General features: G+C 47.9%; 1 protein-coding gene across 1 annotated transcript; it reads right to left on the bottom strand.

Annotated features, from left to right (window-relative positions):
* Window positions 1-4077: 4077 nt before the first annotated feature.
* LOC136169270 (pregnancy-associated glycoprotein-like) lies at window positions 4078-11425 on the bottom strand. The gene is made up of 8 exons (XM_065937063.1): window positions 11261-11425; window positions 10276-10393; window positions 10060-10178; window positions 8267-8466; window positions 7371-7487; window positions 5680-5824; window positions 5494-5592; window positions 4078-4230 (listed from the first exon to the last, which is right to left on the bottom strand). Exons 1-8 carry the CDS (start codon window positions 11423-11425, stop codon window positions 4078-4080), a joined length of 1116 nt encoding a protein of 371 aa, XP_065793135.1.
* Between the last annotated feature and the right edge of the window lie 1617 nt (window positions 11426-13042).

Here is a 13042-nt window from a genome sequence, read left to right as displayed (position 1 = left end):
GATGCTGTTACGGAAGTTAAATTGGGGAGGTAGTCTTGTCTAGGTTTCAGAAGAAGTGGAGCTGCCTCTGACAGAGCTAACTTTGCCTGAATCGGGCCTGGATTACATGCCTACTTGCAGGTACACAAATTGCTACCAGTATGTCAAGTGGCACCTTACATAAGAGAAGCAATTTCCTGGAATTTCCTGGGCCCCTGGAGGCCTGGCCAGCTTCCCAGGGTCTGGAAAGTCTGAACTCACAAGGTGAAACAGTGTTGTAAAAGTTGAAGGAAAACCAGGGTTGCATTATTCCACGCCACCTGATGATAATATCAGTTTGTGGGCTGAAATTATAAGCTGGACCCCAAAAACTGCAGTTTGAAGTCTCACTCATGGAGTGGACCCTTTACCAGTTGGGACCCCAGATTGCTGTCCTTTGGGTCTTCCAAGTGCTATTCAGGTCTGGATCAGGTTTTTGGCCCAGTTCAGTGATGTGCATACTATTACTTCTCTCTATTGCTTCTATTTCTTTTCTTTTGAAGACTGTATATCAAAACAAGTCAAATAATTTTCTATAACAAGTTAAAACTGTTTATTTGTGTGTAACAACTGATTTCTTTTGTTGCTAGATTCTATCAACCTAAAATGGAAGAAAACTTTTGGGAAAACAGCAATTGATGCTGTGATCAGGATTCATGAAACCAAATGCCACTCTTTAAACAGAAAGAGGATAAGACTAATCAAGTTGTTATTCCCAGAGAGGAAGTCTTGCTTTAATGCTTGTTAGCTACTGAATGGTGTAGATCCACTGAATTGCCTGAGAATTGCGGCCCCAAATTAATGCAAGCTGAACCTTTAGAAGTTATTGAATGTCTAACAAAGTTAGATCCTGCCAATTGAGAAAGAATAAGAGTGTACCTTCTTGGTTTGCAGAGGCTGGATTCTCCACTCTACCTCCCATAAGGTGCATGAATCCAAATTAAAATTGGTTGAAGAGAAGTCGAAATTAGAAAAAGAATTAAACAAGTTGCAAAGATGATTTTTCATGTTACAAAAGTGAAATTATATTTTAGATAGCCAAGCCTCCACTTTCCAGATGATAACTGAAATAGCCACTGCAAAGTTTGCACAAACTAAATATCAAAAGTGCCTCAGTAAGGTAAACAAAAAGAAAGTCCATCTGTCAATAGCCAAAGTGGAAGTTGAGGGGAGATATGAGGATGATTGTGATGGGAGATTAATCCATCCAAAAATCAGGGACCTGTCCAAACTGTAAAGTATTTGGGAATACAATGGGCTAAAGGACATAGAGAGATTCTACCTAAGGTTAAACAAAAGATAATGGAATTTCAAAATCCCAGGAAGAAAAGGGAGGCTTAAATTTTTTTAGGGCTATTTGGTGTCTGGCAAGAGCATATTATACACTTGAGTCAAATATTGAGTTCACTGTACAAAGTAATTAGGGAAAAAAAGGTATGAATTTCATTGGGCTGACAATCAAGAATAGGCTTTCAATGTTGCTAATAGTGCAATACAGCCTGCTTTAGATTTATGGCCAGTACCACCTGGTGACACTGAATTACATTTGTCTACAAGTGAATTGTATGTTAATTGGAGCTTATGGCAATAACTGCAAGGGAAAGAGTGCCTTTGGGCTTCTGAAGTAGAAAATTTCCAGAGGACAGGAAAATTTACTATTATGGTGACTCAGTGGCAAACACCCTAAAAGATGATGCTGTTAAAGTGCTGCAGTCAATATGCCAGCAACTTTAGAAAACTCAGCAGTGGCCACAGGAGCAGGAAAGGTCATTTTCATTCCAATCCCAAAGAAGGGCAATGCCAAAGAATATTCAATCAACCACACAATTGTACTCTTCACAGGTTAGCAAGGTAATGCTCAAAATCCTTCAAACTAGGCTTCAACAGTATGTGAATCGAGAACTTCCAGATGTACAAGTTGGATTTAGAAAAGGCAAAGGAACCAGAGATCAAATTGCCAACATTCGCTAAATCGTTGAGAAAGCAAGGGAATTCCAGAAAAACATCTACTTCTGCTTCATTGACTATGCTAAAGCCTTTGCCTGTGTGGATCACAACTGTGGAAAATTCTTAAAGTGATGGGAATATCAGACCACCTTACCTGCCTCCTGAGAAATCTGTATGCAGGTCAAGAAGCAACAGTTACAACTGGACATGGGAAAACAGACTGGTTTCAAATTGAGAAAGGAGTATGTTAAGACTGTATATTGTCACCCTGCTTATTTAACTTATATGCAGAATACATCATGTGAAATGTTGGGCTGGATGAATTTCAAGCTGGAATCAAGAGTGCCAGGAGAAATATCAGTAACCTCAGATATGCAGATGACACCCTTATGGCAGAAAGTGAAGAGGAACTAAAAAGCCTCTTGATGAGGGTGAAAGAGGAGAATGAAGAAGCTGGCTTAAACTCAACATTCAAAAAACTAAAATGATAGCATCCAGTTCCATCTGCTGCTGCTACTGCTAAGTCACTTCAGTCGTGTCCGACTCTGTGAGACCCCGTAGATGGCAGCCCACCAGGCTCCACCGTCCCTGGGATTCTCCAAGCAAGAACACTGGAGTGGGTTGCCATTTCCTTCTCCAATGCATGAAAGTGAAAAGTGAAAGTGAAGTCACTCAGTCGTGTCTGGCTCTTGGCGACACCATAGACTGCAGCTTTCCAGGCTCCTCTGTCCATGGGATTTTCCAGGCAAAAGTACTGGAGTGGGTTTCCATTGCCTTCTCCTCCAGTCCCATCATTTCATGGCAAATAGATGGCGGAAAAAATGGAAGCAGTGAAAGGCTTTATTTTCTTGGGCTCCAAAATCGCTGCAGATGCTGACTGTAGCCATGGAATTAAAAAACGTTTGCTCCTTGGAAGAAAAGCCATGACGGACCTAGACAGCATATTAAAAATCAGAGACATCACTTAACTGATAAATGTCCATATAGTCAAACCTACTGTTTTTCCAGGAGTCATGTATGGATTTGAGAATTGAACCATAAAGAAGGCTGAGCACTGAACAATTGATGCTTTCAAACTGTGGTGTTGGAGAAGGCTCTTGAGAGTCCCTAGACAGCAAGGAGATCAAACCAATCAATCCTAAAGGAAATCAACCCTGAATATTCATTGAAAGGACTGATGCTGAGGCTAAAGCTCCAATACAACGCCCCCCTGATGCAAACAGCTGACTCACTGGAAAGACCCTGATGCTGGGAAAGATTGAAGGCAGGAGGAGAAGGGGATGACAGAGGATGAGATAGTTGGGTGGCATCACCGACTCGATAGACATGAGTTTAAACAAACTCCAGGAGCTGGTGAAGAACAGGGAAGCCTGGCGTGCTGCAGTCCACAGGGTCACAAAGAGTTGGACATGACTGAGTGACTGAGCTACAACAAGCAGTAAAAAAGTCTGCCTTCAACATAGGAGATATGAGTCGGGCTCCTCTCACTTGTGGTTCAGACTTAATCTTAGGCCCTGTCTGGCTATGGTGCACTGCCACCCCCGACCCAAAGAGAGGCCCCCATTCATACCAGCACCACTGAGATGAAATCTTTATTCTTTTTTTTAAATAATTTTATTTATTTACTTAGTTTATTTTTGACTGTGCTGGGTATTCTCTGCTGTTCAGGCTTCTGTTTTCTCTAACTGTGGCTAGTAGGAGCTACTCTCTAGTTGCGGTGTGTGGACTTCTCACTGTGGTGGCTTCTCTTGTTGCAGGGCAGGCGCTAGAGCACCTTCGGGCCTCAGTGGCTGTGGCATGTGGGTGCAGTGATTGTGGCTCCCAGACTCAGGCTCCCAGAACAGACTCAGTGGTTGTGGCGCAGGGGCATTGTTGCTCCACAGCACGTGGGAAACTCTCACATCAGGGATTGAACCCCTGTTTTCCACACTGGCAAGCAGATTCCCTACCACTGAGCCATCAAGGAAGTCCCGAGATCCTTTATTCTTTCCTGAGACTAGGGCTTTGCAGAGCACCAAGCATAGCTCACCAGCATCCCCGGGCCAGAGTGCCCTACGTGTGAGTGAGTGTGCGTGCGGTGTGAGCCTGATTGATTCCTGTAGCAGCCTGGATTTACACTGCAGGAGCCAGGCCAATCCTGTACTTTTCCCGATCATAAACTGAGAAGTACAGCCTCAGGAAGGCGTTACCCAGGACCCAGGTCTCTGCCTCGTTCTCATGCTGTTTGCCATTCCGAAAGACGCTGTAGCAGAGGCCCTCAGAATTCTGGGGGAGAGGGAAATGCACACCAGTCAGTCTGAGCCCCTACCTGCCTCCCCCAATCAAGATCCAGAGCTGGAAGCTTCTTGGATTCATATCCCTCCTTTGATAAGAATCAAGTGGGTCTCTCAGCCGCTGCACGAGTCGGGGTTCACCCAAGAACAAGAAAGGCCAAGACCTATGGTTTCTATGAAGCCTGGGGGTGAGGGAGGGGAGAATTGGGCGTTTGAGATTATCAAATGCAAACTGATATAGGGAGGATGGATAAACAACCGGGTCCTGCTGTACAGCGCAGGGAACTATATTCAATATCCCGTGATAAACTATAATGGAAAAAATATAAAAAATACATAAATGTATATGTGTAACCGCCTCTTTGCCGTACAGGAGAATTTAACACATTGTAAATGAACAATACTTCAGTGAATTAAAAAAAGAAGAAGAATGGCCCAAAGTTCCCTCACACTCTGCTGCTCCCGATGCCCCTTTGCACAGACCCCAGGGGTTCCATTTGCATGGAATCCAGTATAGATTTGCCTCAACCCAAGCAGGCTTCCTCTTTCCTCCATGAAGCTGACAGTTTAGAATTACTGAAGCTTTCTTTCTTCATCAAAGCCTTCTTTGAGCCCATCGGCCTGCTCTGAACTCCCACAGGGAGATGACATGAAGCTTCCACCCTGTGCCGGAGCTGAGCAGTCACTGTGTAGCCTTTATTCACCTTAACAACCCACCTCCCCACAGAGGGGCTGGTACCCCAACTCACCAAGGGGGCGCTGGGGCTTAGCACAGGGAAGTTGCACCTGAGGACTAGGGTTACCATGTAATATATCATTCCAACCTGGACACTTTCAAGATGGGAAGGGAAACTCTTAACCCCTGTGGGGGCACAGCACACTGGGACTGTCCCCAGCCAATCTTGTTGTCACTTGGTATATTTCAGGGATTGCTAGAGTTGACTTTCTGTGTTCATGTATCTGAGGTCTCTGGTTGAACTGAAGCTGAGGCCCTTAGTGTTCCCCTCTCCTTGTGACTCCCACCAGGACAGCACGGAGTGGTGTCTCCACATTTATTTCAGGAGGATGGATGTCCCAGACTGCCCTTCACTCTCAAGTGGTTGGTTCTGTGGGAGGCACTGGCCCAGCCTCCGGGGCTCAGCAGCATCTGCAATGGTTTGACTTGGCCTGCAGAGGGCGCCCGCTTCTCAGCCACCGCCCAAGGGTTCCTGCAAGTCCCAGATTTGAGAAGTGGCCCTCAGGATTGACCCCTCACCTCGTGAATGTAGGCTTGAGCGGACACTGGATAGTCGATGCCCTTGATGGTGAAGATGAGAGGAGGCAGGGTGCTGGTGGTGTTACATGGAACCGTGTACTGTTAGAAAAAGAGGGAGAGAGGTCAGCTCAGCTGATCCTTGTTGTTTGGGGAGCCTGGGGGCAACCCTGTGATATGACCCTTCACCTGCAGACTTTCAAAGGGCCTGGCGCGGATAAGCCTGTGGATTTTGGCGATGCGTCTACTTGGGCCGAGCAGGAACGTAGTCCCAGTATCCAAAATAGCCTGGCAGCCGCGTTTACAAGCAATTACCTTCCCGTTCATGGAGATGCTGAGAGAAAGTGGGACAAGGCGGACACCACGGTCACTCTGAAGTCTCCCCCACGACTGCCCCCTCCCTGACCGTCTCCCGAACAGCCCTTCAGCTCTTGCCCTTCGCTGTTTTCCTTTGCTCTGGTCTTGTCCCCTACTTTGACTTCCTTTCAGTTCTTGAAAGGACCAGTCTCTTTCAGGCCTCAGGGCTTTGGCACCTGTTGGTTGCCCTTCCTAGAAGACCCCCAACCCCTTTGTCTAGCTAATTTCTCCACATCTTCCAGGTTCCTGCTTAATTGTCACTCTGTTAGGAAAGTCTTCACCCTAGACTAGATCAGACCCCTGTCCTGCTCACTCTCTGTAGACACTTCCTCGTGTCTAGCATGTACCAAAACGGTAATTCACTATGTGTGCGACTCGTTTCATGTGCATCTGCCTCACTAGATGTGAGGGCAAGTTGTATCCTCAGTGCCTCCCCCAAGTGCCCAGCACACAAGGGATGCAAGTGTATGTTTGTTGAATGAATGAATGAAGAACACCCAGAGACCTATATCTGGTGTCTGACCAATCAACGATGGGTCAACCCACACGGTGAAGATGGAGGTTCCCTGGGGCCCCAGATTCTTGGAGTGGTGGAGGGGGAGACACAAGCTGCCCTGGGAGAGGTTGTCTCCCAGCACCAGCCGCTCATCCGGCTCAGACCTTAAGGCCCCAGCCAAGGGGATGCTCAAGCTAACCCAGAGGGCTCCAAAGGACAGGAAAGCTTTTGTCTGCGGCTATCACACAGAATGCCATCAGTTACTGCCCCTTGTTCTCAGGCCACTCCTGGATCCCAGCTCCCTGATTCTCTCTGAAACAACCCCTGCCCTACTGTGTGTCCTAGAAAGTAGGTAGGTACCTATAGATAGAGGGAGTGTCTCTTTGTAAGAGATGCTCTCAGGTCTCAAAACTGCAGCCAAACTCTCTCCACTGCTAGGTAGCTTCTCTCTATGGAGACGAGTTTTCCTGGTTTGTCCAGGACTATCCCTATTTTTAAACTTGCAGTTCTGTGTATTAAGAACCTTCTCAATCCCGGGCAGCCCCAGTCAGTTGGTCATCTGAACATAACCCTGTTCAGGCTGGTGAAATTCTCCCTGATCCTCTTTTCAACACACAGTCAGGTCCTCTAACCATGCTGCCCACTTCACAGTGAGGTGGGTACAGCCTTTCCCAAGCTGCACAGGCCTCTCTGGACCCTTTCAGGACCCTGGCCACAGGGCCGGTCAGGAGGCCTAGGGTGATTATGGTCCCTTGGGTGGTGTGTGTGTGTCTTCCTGTGTGTGTGCCTGTGTGTCTCTGTGCTTGTGTCTGGCCACGTGTGTGTATATCTGTGTGCCTGTGCATGTTTATATGTGTGTCTGTGAGGGTGTTTCTATGTGTCGTGTGTGTGTTTATATGTGTGTCTTTGTGGGTGGACATGTCTGTGTGTGAGACTGTGTGTCTGTGTTAAATCTGTGTGTGTCTACATGTGTCATTGCACACGTGTGGGAGCACTGCTAGAGTGGCCCTCGGAGGGTGAGGCTTACCGGCCCATGGTTATCTGCCAGTAGTGGGTTCGGGACACTGGTACCCAGTTGAGCTTTCTCGTGTGGTAGGAGTGGTCCACCCCACCAAACATCACCACACTGCCATTCTCCTTCCGGCTATTGAGAGAAGTGAGAGAGGGGTTCGTTGGAGGAGAGTAACGCTAGCACAGTCTGAGGGCTGTGCTCCTCCACCCATCAGAGGCACCACAACAGTCCCCATTTTACAGATGTGGAGATTGAGGAACTGAGGGGTTGAGTACCTGACCCAGGTCTGTCACCGTCTAATCAGTGCCACAGAAGAGTGAAGCCTGGCCTGGCTCTGACCACCCAACCTTCTGAAGAGGGCCTGGCCCCCTCCCACAACCTGAGAGCTCAGAGATTCCCTCAGAGGACTCCATGCTAGAGGAGTCTGGCATCCGCCTTGCCTAGCCTTTCATTTTTCAAAACTTCCAGGCCCAAGGGCACTAAGGGCGTGGATCCAGGGTCACCCAGGGTTGGCATCACTGGCCTATGACCTGTGCCAACTACGAGGCCCCACACTCCGCAGGCCCCAAGCTCTGTTACCCTCTCTTGAAATTCCTAACACTTGTTGAACAAGGGGTCATGCATTTGCATTTTCAACTGGCTCCAGCAAACTGTGTAGCTGGTCCTGGGCTCCTGGTGCAATGTTAGTGAGAAAGGAAATATTCCCACCATTCCTCTCCTTCTTTCCGTATCAAATCCACAGCAAATCTGGATGCCCTTCTTCCAACTCCTACCCTGACACTTTCCATTGCTCTCCCCCTTCCTCCTACCCCCTGAACCAAGCCATTGCCCTCAAGAGGTCTATAATTTTTCATGCAAGTTAAAGTATGTTTCAGCTGATTTGAAGAGGGTGTTTGTCATCTCAGACTTACCAGCTCAAGTAGAAGGCAAAGAGAGGGTAAGGAATAAGTCCAAGGTTCTTCAGGTTGTCAAAGAGTGGGGTGGTTCCTTGGATGGCAAGGCTAGGGAAGCCCAGGCCCAGGATGCCATCAAAAGGTGCATTTTGAAAAAAATGTTTGGATTGCTTCTGGCTCAGGGCAAAGGTCTGGTTGAAGTGGAGAAGGTTCCCAACCTGTGGGAGCAGAGAGTAACTTTGATGCTCAGTCGTGTCTGACTCTTTGTGACCCCATGGACTATATGGTCCATGGAATTCTCCAGGCCAGAATCCTGGAGTGGGTAGCCTTTCCCTTCTCTAGGGGATCTGCCCAACCCAGGGATCGAACCCAGGTTTCCCACATTGCAGGCGAATTCTTTACGAGCTGAGTCACAAGGGAAGCCTGGGAGAGGAGAGTGTTCCCACATAAAGGACCTGAGGCCTGGCTGTGCCCTGCGTTGGCCTCAAACAGATCAAGCTGGGAGAGGAATTCAGGTTCCATCTGTGTGGGGCTGTGGATTTTAACAACACCGGCTTCCCCACAAACACCATCTCAGTGAATCAGATTGGGCTCATGCCTTCTGTACAGGTGGGGCAACCAAGACTCAGGACAGGACAGAATGGTTCCCCCTTGTGGACAAAATGAGTAGAAAGCAGGATAGTCTTCTCTTCAGTATTACTATGATCTGAGGACAGAAACAGACTGAATTCATTGCAGTGTATTGTGATTCTGCATCTGCCCCGAAGACAGAAGCCCATTATACAATGTCACTGGCAGGGTTCTTATGAAAATTCTGCCGGGAAACTAACTTTTTGGTATATGCACACATATGTGTTGGGGGCGGGGGGGAGGGTTGGGGAGTGTGGAATACTCAGACATTTTGGGGAAGGCACGCCATAGTTTTTATTAGACTCTCAAAGACCCTCAAGAGTGAGAACCCATTTATCAGGCCCCCCCCCACATCTGTGGCCTCCTGCTTTCCCTGTCTGGATACCTCAAGCCCTGGGCTGCCTCCAGGGTCCCAAGCAGTTTTATCCTCTCCCCAAATACCCCACACCTGCCTGAGTCCTGACTAGCCAGCCCAGCTCACCTGCTTAGCATGTGTGTGACCTTGGCAAGGCCTTTGTTCTCTGCATCTCAGTTCCATCATCTATTTCATGAGTTAATCATAGTACCTGCTGTGTAGGGTTATTGCATGATTAAACAAGTTTCTTATCATTCAGTGGCTAACTCATGTCTGACTCTTTGTGACCCCAGGAACTGCAGCACACAAAGCTTCCATGTCCTTCACTATTGCCCAGAGTTTGCTCAAACTCATGTCCTTTGAGTCAGAGATGCCATCCAACCTCTCATTCTCTGTCACCCCTTTCTCCTCTTGCCCTCAATCTTTCCCAGCATCAGGGTCTTTTCCAATAAGTTGGCACATTGCAGCAGGTGACCAGAGTATGGGACCTTCATTAACACTTTCACTTTAAACAAGTTATTACCATGAAAATGCCTAGCACAGTCTGAGGATATAAAAGTGGGTGTTTTTCCCCATCTCTCTCAGCTCATACCAAAAGGAACCTTGGGCTCCTCACAGGCAAAGAAGCTGCAAATCCGCATGCCAAGCCACTCTCTGGGTTAGCCATGGGGAGTTTGTGTGTCAGCAGGGGCATTGTCTCCCCAAGGACAGAGTCCTTACAGCCATTAGGGGACTTTCAGAAGGATAGATCCTTCCAGCTGGTCCTGCATCTGTTTTGTAAGCAGCAGTTGCTCCCAGGGCCAGCAGCTGCTGGCTTCCACATTACCTGAATGACATCTTGGCCAAGGACTCCATTTATCCTCCCAGAGGGATAGATGAGGTCAACGGGGTTGCCCAGGAGCTTGAAGGTGGTAGACTTGTGAGGGTTGAAGAGATTGTGCATCACTGCAGACACAAGAGATGATTGTCCTTCAGGTGCCAAAGACAGAGAGCAGGGTGGGAGGGCAAGCACAGGATGCGGGGGTGGGAAGGGGATACTCACAGCAGCTCGGACTGTGGCAGTGGGTGGAGGGCACCCACAGGTCAGAGGAGCCGGTGTCAAACATAACCGTGAACTCCTGAGAGGGCGTTCCAATGGCGATGGTGCCAACGTAGACAAACTACAGGGGCCAGGAAGGGATGGTTAGGGCAGACCTGGCTGCCTGTCCACCCCCTTTCCACCCCAAATTCGAGTACTGCCTCCTGCTGGGTTTCCCAGGTCTCCTGAAATCACGTCCTAAGCACCCAACCTCACAGGCTCTACTCGGACTGGTGTCTTCATTTGAGAAGCTCTCCAGTCTCTGCTCTGTGTCCAGCGTGAGCCCCTCCTTCTCCTAGATCACTCCAGGCCACTGACTCTAATCTCAGACCATGTCTGATCAACAGCACTCAGGTGGCCCTTTATTTAGACATGTATTTACCCTCTCTCCATCTCTCAGGGTGGCCTATGCATTATTGAGGAAAAGACTACATATATATATATATATATATATATATATATATATATAGCAATAAGTACACTGTTAGCTTTTTTTTTCCTTTTTTTTTTTGACCTCACATGCCATAGGGACTCAGTAAATTTTTACCAGTATCACTCTTGGATCTGCTGAGACTGAACTTGCTCTGCCTGGGGATTCATACTTTATTTGCAGCTGTCTTCATCTTTTGATGAGAGATGGCTCACCCTTCATCTGTAACTGAGTGGTTCACTTAGTTCAGAAAGAACAATCTTCCTTAAACTAATGATACACCTTTGGCAGAGAAATGGATGTTTATCTGTCCCCTGGCCATTGCTTGGTCCAGTCACCACAGACCAAGAGCTGAGGATGAATGCCTTCTCCTCTGGGAATGGGTCTCTGTTGCCCCGTGTTTCTGACTTCTGCAGGAGCCCCAGCCCCAACAACCCCACTGGCATCTCCGCTTGAACCCCAGTGCAAAGTCAGAGCACCAGGGGGCGCTGTGGAGCACCATCCTCCTAACACACTCACATCATTGTAGTTCCTCAGGGGATAATAAATTATGTTTTGGTCATTAGTGGTATTCTGGGACAGACTGTAAGGGTGTTCCTCAGAGAAATCTGTCAAAAAATTTCTTTCCCTTAGGGTTTCTCGCATGGTCTTCATTTGCGTAACAGGAATTCTTTCACCAGCCATGAGGAAAAGAAAACAAAGAAGGAGCAGCAATTAGCTGTCTGTGTTATAAAGACTGTCATACCTGACATTGTAATGGCACTGTCTATTTTCCAAAGATTTTTATGAGTGTCACCTTATTATCAGGATTCCATGCAATGACCATGGCAAAGACCTAGGTCTGGGCGCGGTCCTAAGATGGCAGAGGAATAGGATGGGGAGACCAATTTCTCCCCCACAAATTCATCAAAAGAACATTTGAACACTGAGCAAATCCCACAAAACTACTTCTGAATGCTGGTAGAGGACATCAGGCACCCAGAAAGGCAGCCCATTCACTTCGAAAGGAGGTAGGACAAAATATAAAAGATAAAAAGAGAGACAAAAGATGTAGGGATGGAGATCAGTCCCAGGAAGGGAGTCTTAAAAAAGAGAAGTTTCCAAACACCAGGAAACACTCTCTCCAGCGGGTCTGTGGCGAGCCTTGGAATCTCAGAGGGCAAAATAACCAGGAGGAAAAATAAATAACTAATTAAATCCCACAGATTACGTGCCTAACAGCAACTCCCAGTGGAGCAGCAGCCCAGATGCTTGCATCTCCCACTAGCAAGCGGGGCGGGACAGGGAGGAGTGGGCTGCAATGCTTAGGGTAAAGTCTGGGCCTGAATGCCCCAAAGGCAATCTGAGGGAGCTAGTTTGAGATAGCAACCCAGACTGTGAGATAGCTAACCCACAATCCCCGAAAAGCCCTAACCTAAGACACCGCCAGGTGTTATGCCCGATGTCCAAATCCCTGAGTGGGAAGAGAGAAGGCTTCCAAGACAATGCAACTCGCAGGAAGGGAAGTTTATTACTGACTCGAGCCAGGACTCCCTGCCGCAACCAACGCAGTGGTGCGGGTCAGAGAGCCCCAAGCCCAAGCTGTTACACAGATTTATAGGGTGAGAAGCGGATTGGTTACACGTTTGCAATGCAATTTCATTGGTGAAAACTTTCATGCACGCGGGACTTTCCTAGGGGTTTCCGCCCTGTTCCTAATTTCCTAATTGGCAAACAGTGGTCAGTATTAAGTGAAAGCTAATTGGTCCTAATTGGCAAACAGCGGTCAGTGTTAAGTGAACTAAGTAGGAAGGCCTCCTCCTAATCTAAGCTGCGTTACTTCTGCTCGCCTCACATTCCCCCCTGTCTGTTGTTCAAGTAGAGGAATCTTCCTCTTTTCCATCTTGGGCCACTGACACTATAAGTGGACCCAGGAGGGTGGAAATTAAGGTAGTCAGCCAGGGGGAGTGTTGAAACCAAGACTCAAACCATCTCTGCTGGGCTTCCCATTCTCTCTTTCGTTGTGCCAGTCCCTCTCTCACTTTTGCCATAGATTCTACCACCTCAGACAAGGAAGTCAAAGACTTCTCCAAGTGACTGACTGCATCTACAGTGGCTCGTAGGGAGGAAAGCCCTTGGCCTTGCAGAGATAGTGAAGCTTGGTTAAATTGCCCCCATATCTGAGGTACTTGGCCCTGTGGATTGTGCCACACGCAGGGCTACCAAATCTCTGTTTCCTACGTCCCGTTCCCGGGGCCCATCACAAGAGGTTACACAGCTTCAGCTCCTGCAATAATCAGCAAGAGAATTAGGAGACATCCC

Source organism: Muntiacus reevesi, chromosome 5 (genome assembly GCF_963930625.1).
Source record: "Muntiacus reevesi chromosome 5, mMunRee1.1, whole genome shotgun sequence".
Taxonomy (NCBI): Eukaryota; Metazoa; Chordata; class Mammalia; order Artiodactyla; family Cervidae; genus Muntiacus; species Muntiacus reevesi.
This window is presented reverse-complemented; position numbering and strand designations above follow the sequence as displayed.

Coding starts and splice junctions, on each gene's coding strand:
- LOC136169270 (XM_065937063.1), bottom strand. CDS start 11,425: ATGGCTGGTGAAAGAATTCCTGTTACGCAAATGAAGACCATGCGAGAA. Junction 8,467..10,059: donor TTGGCCAAGATGTCATTCAG/GTAATGTGGAAG, acceptor CTGCTCCCACAG/GTTGGGAACCTTCTCCACTT. Junction 5,593..5,679: donor GGCCCTTTGAAAGTCTGCAG/GTGAAGGGTCAT, acceptor TTTTTCTAACAG/TACACGGTTCCATGTAACAC.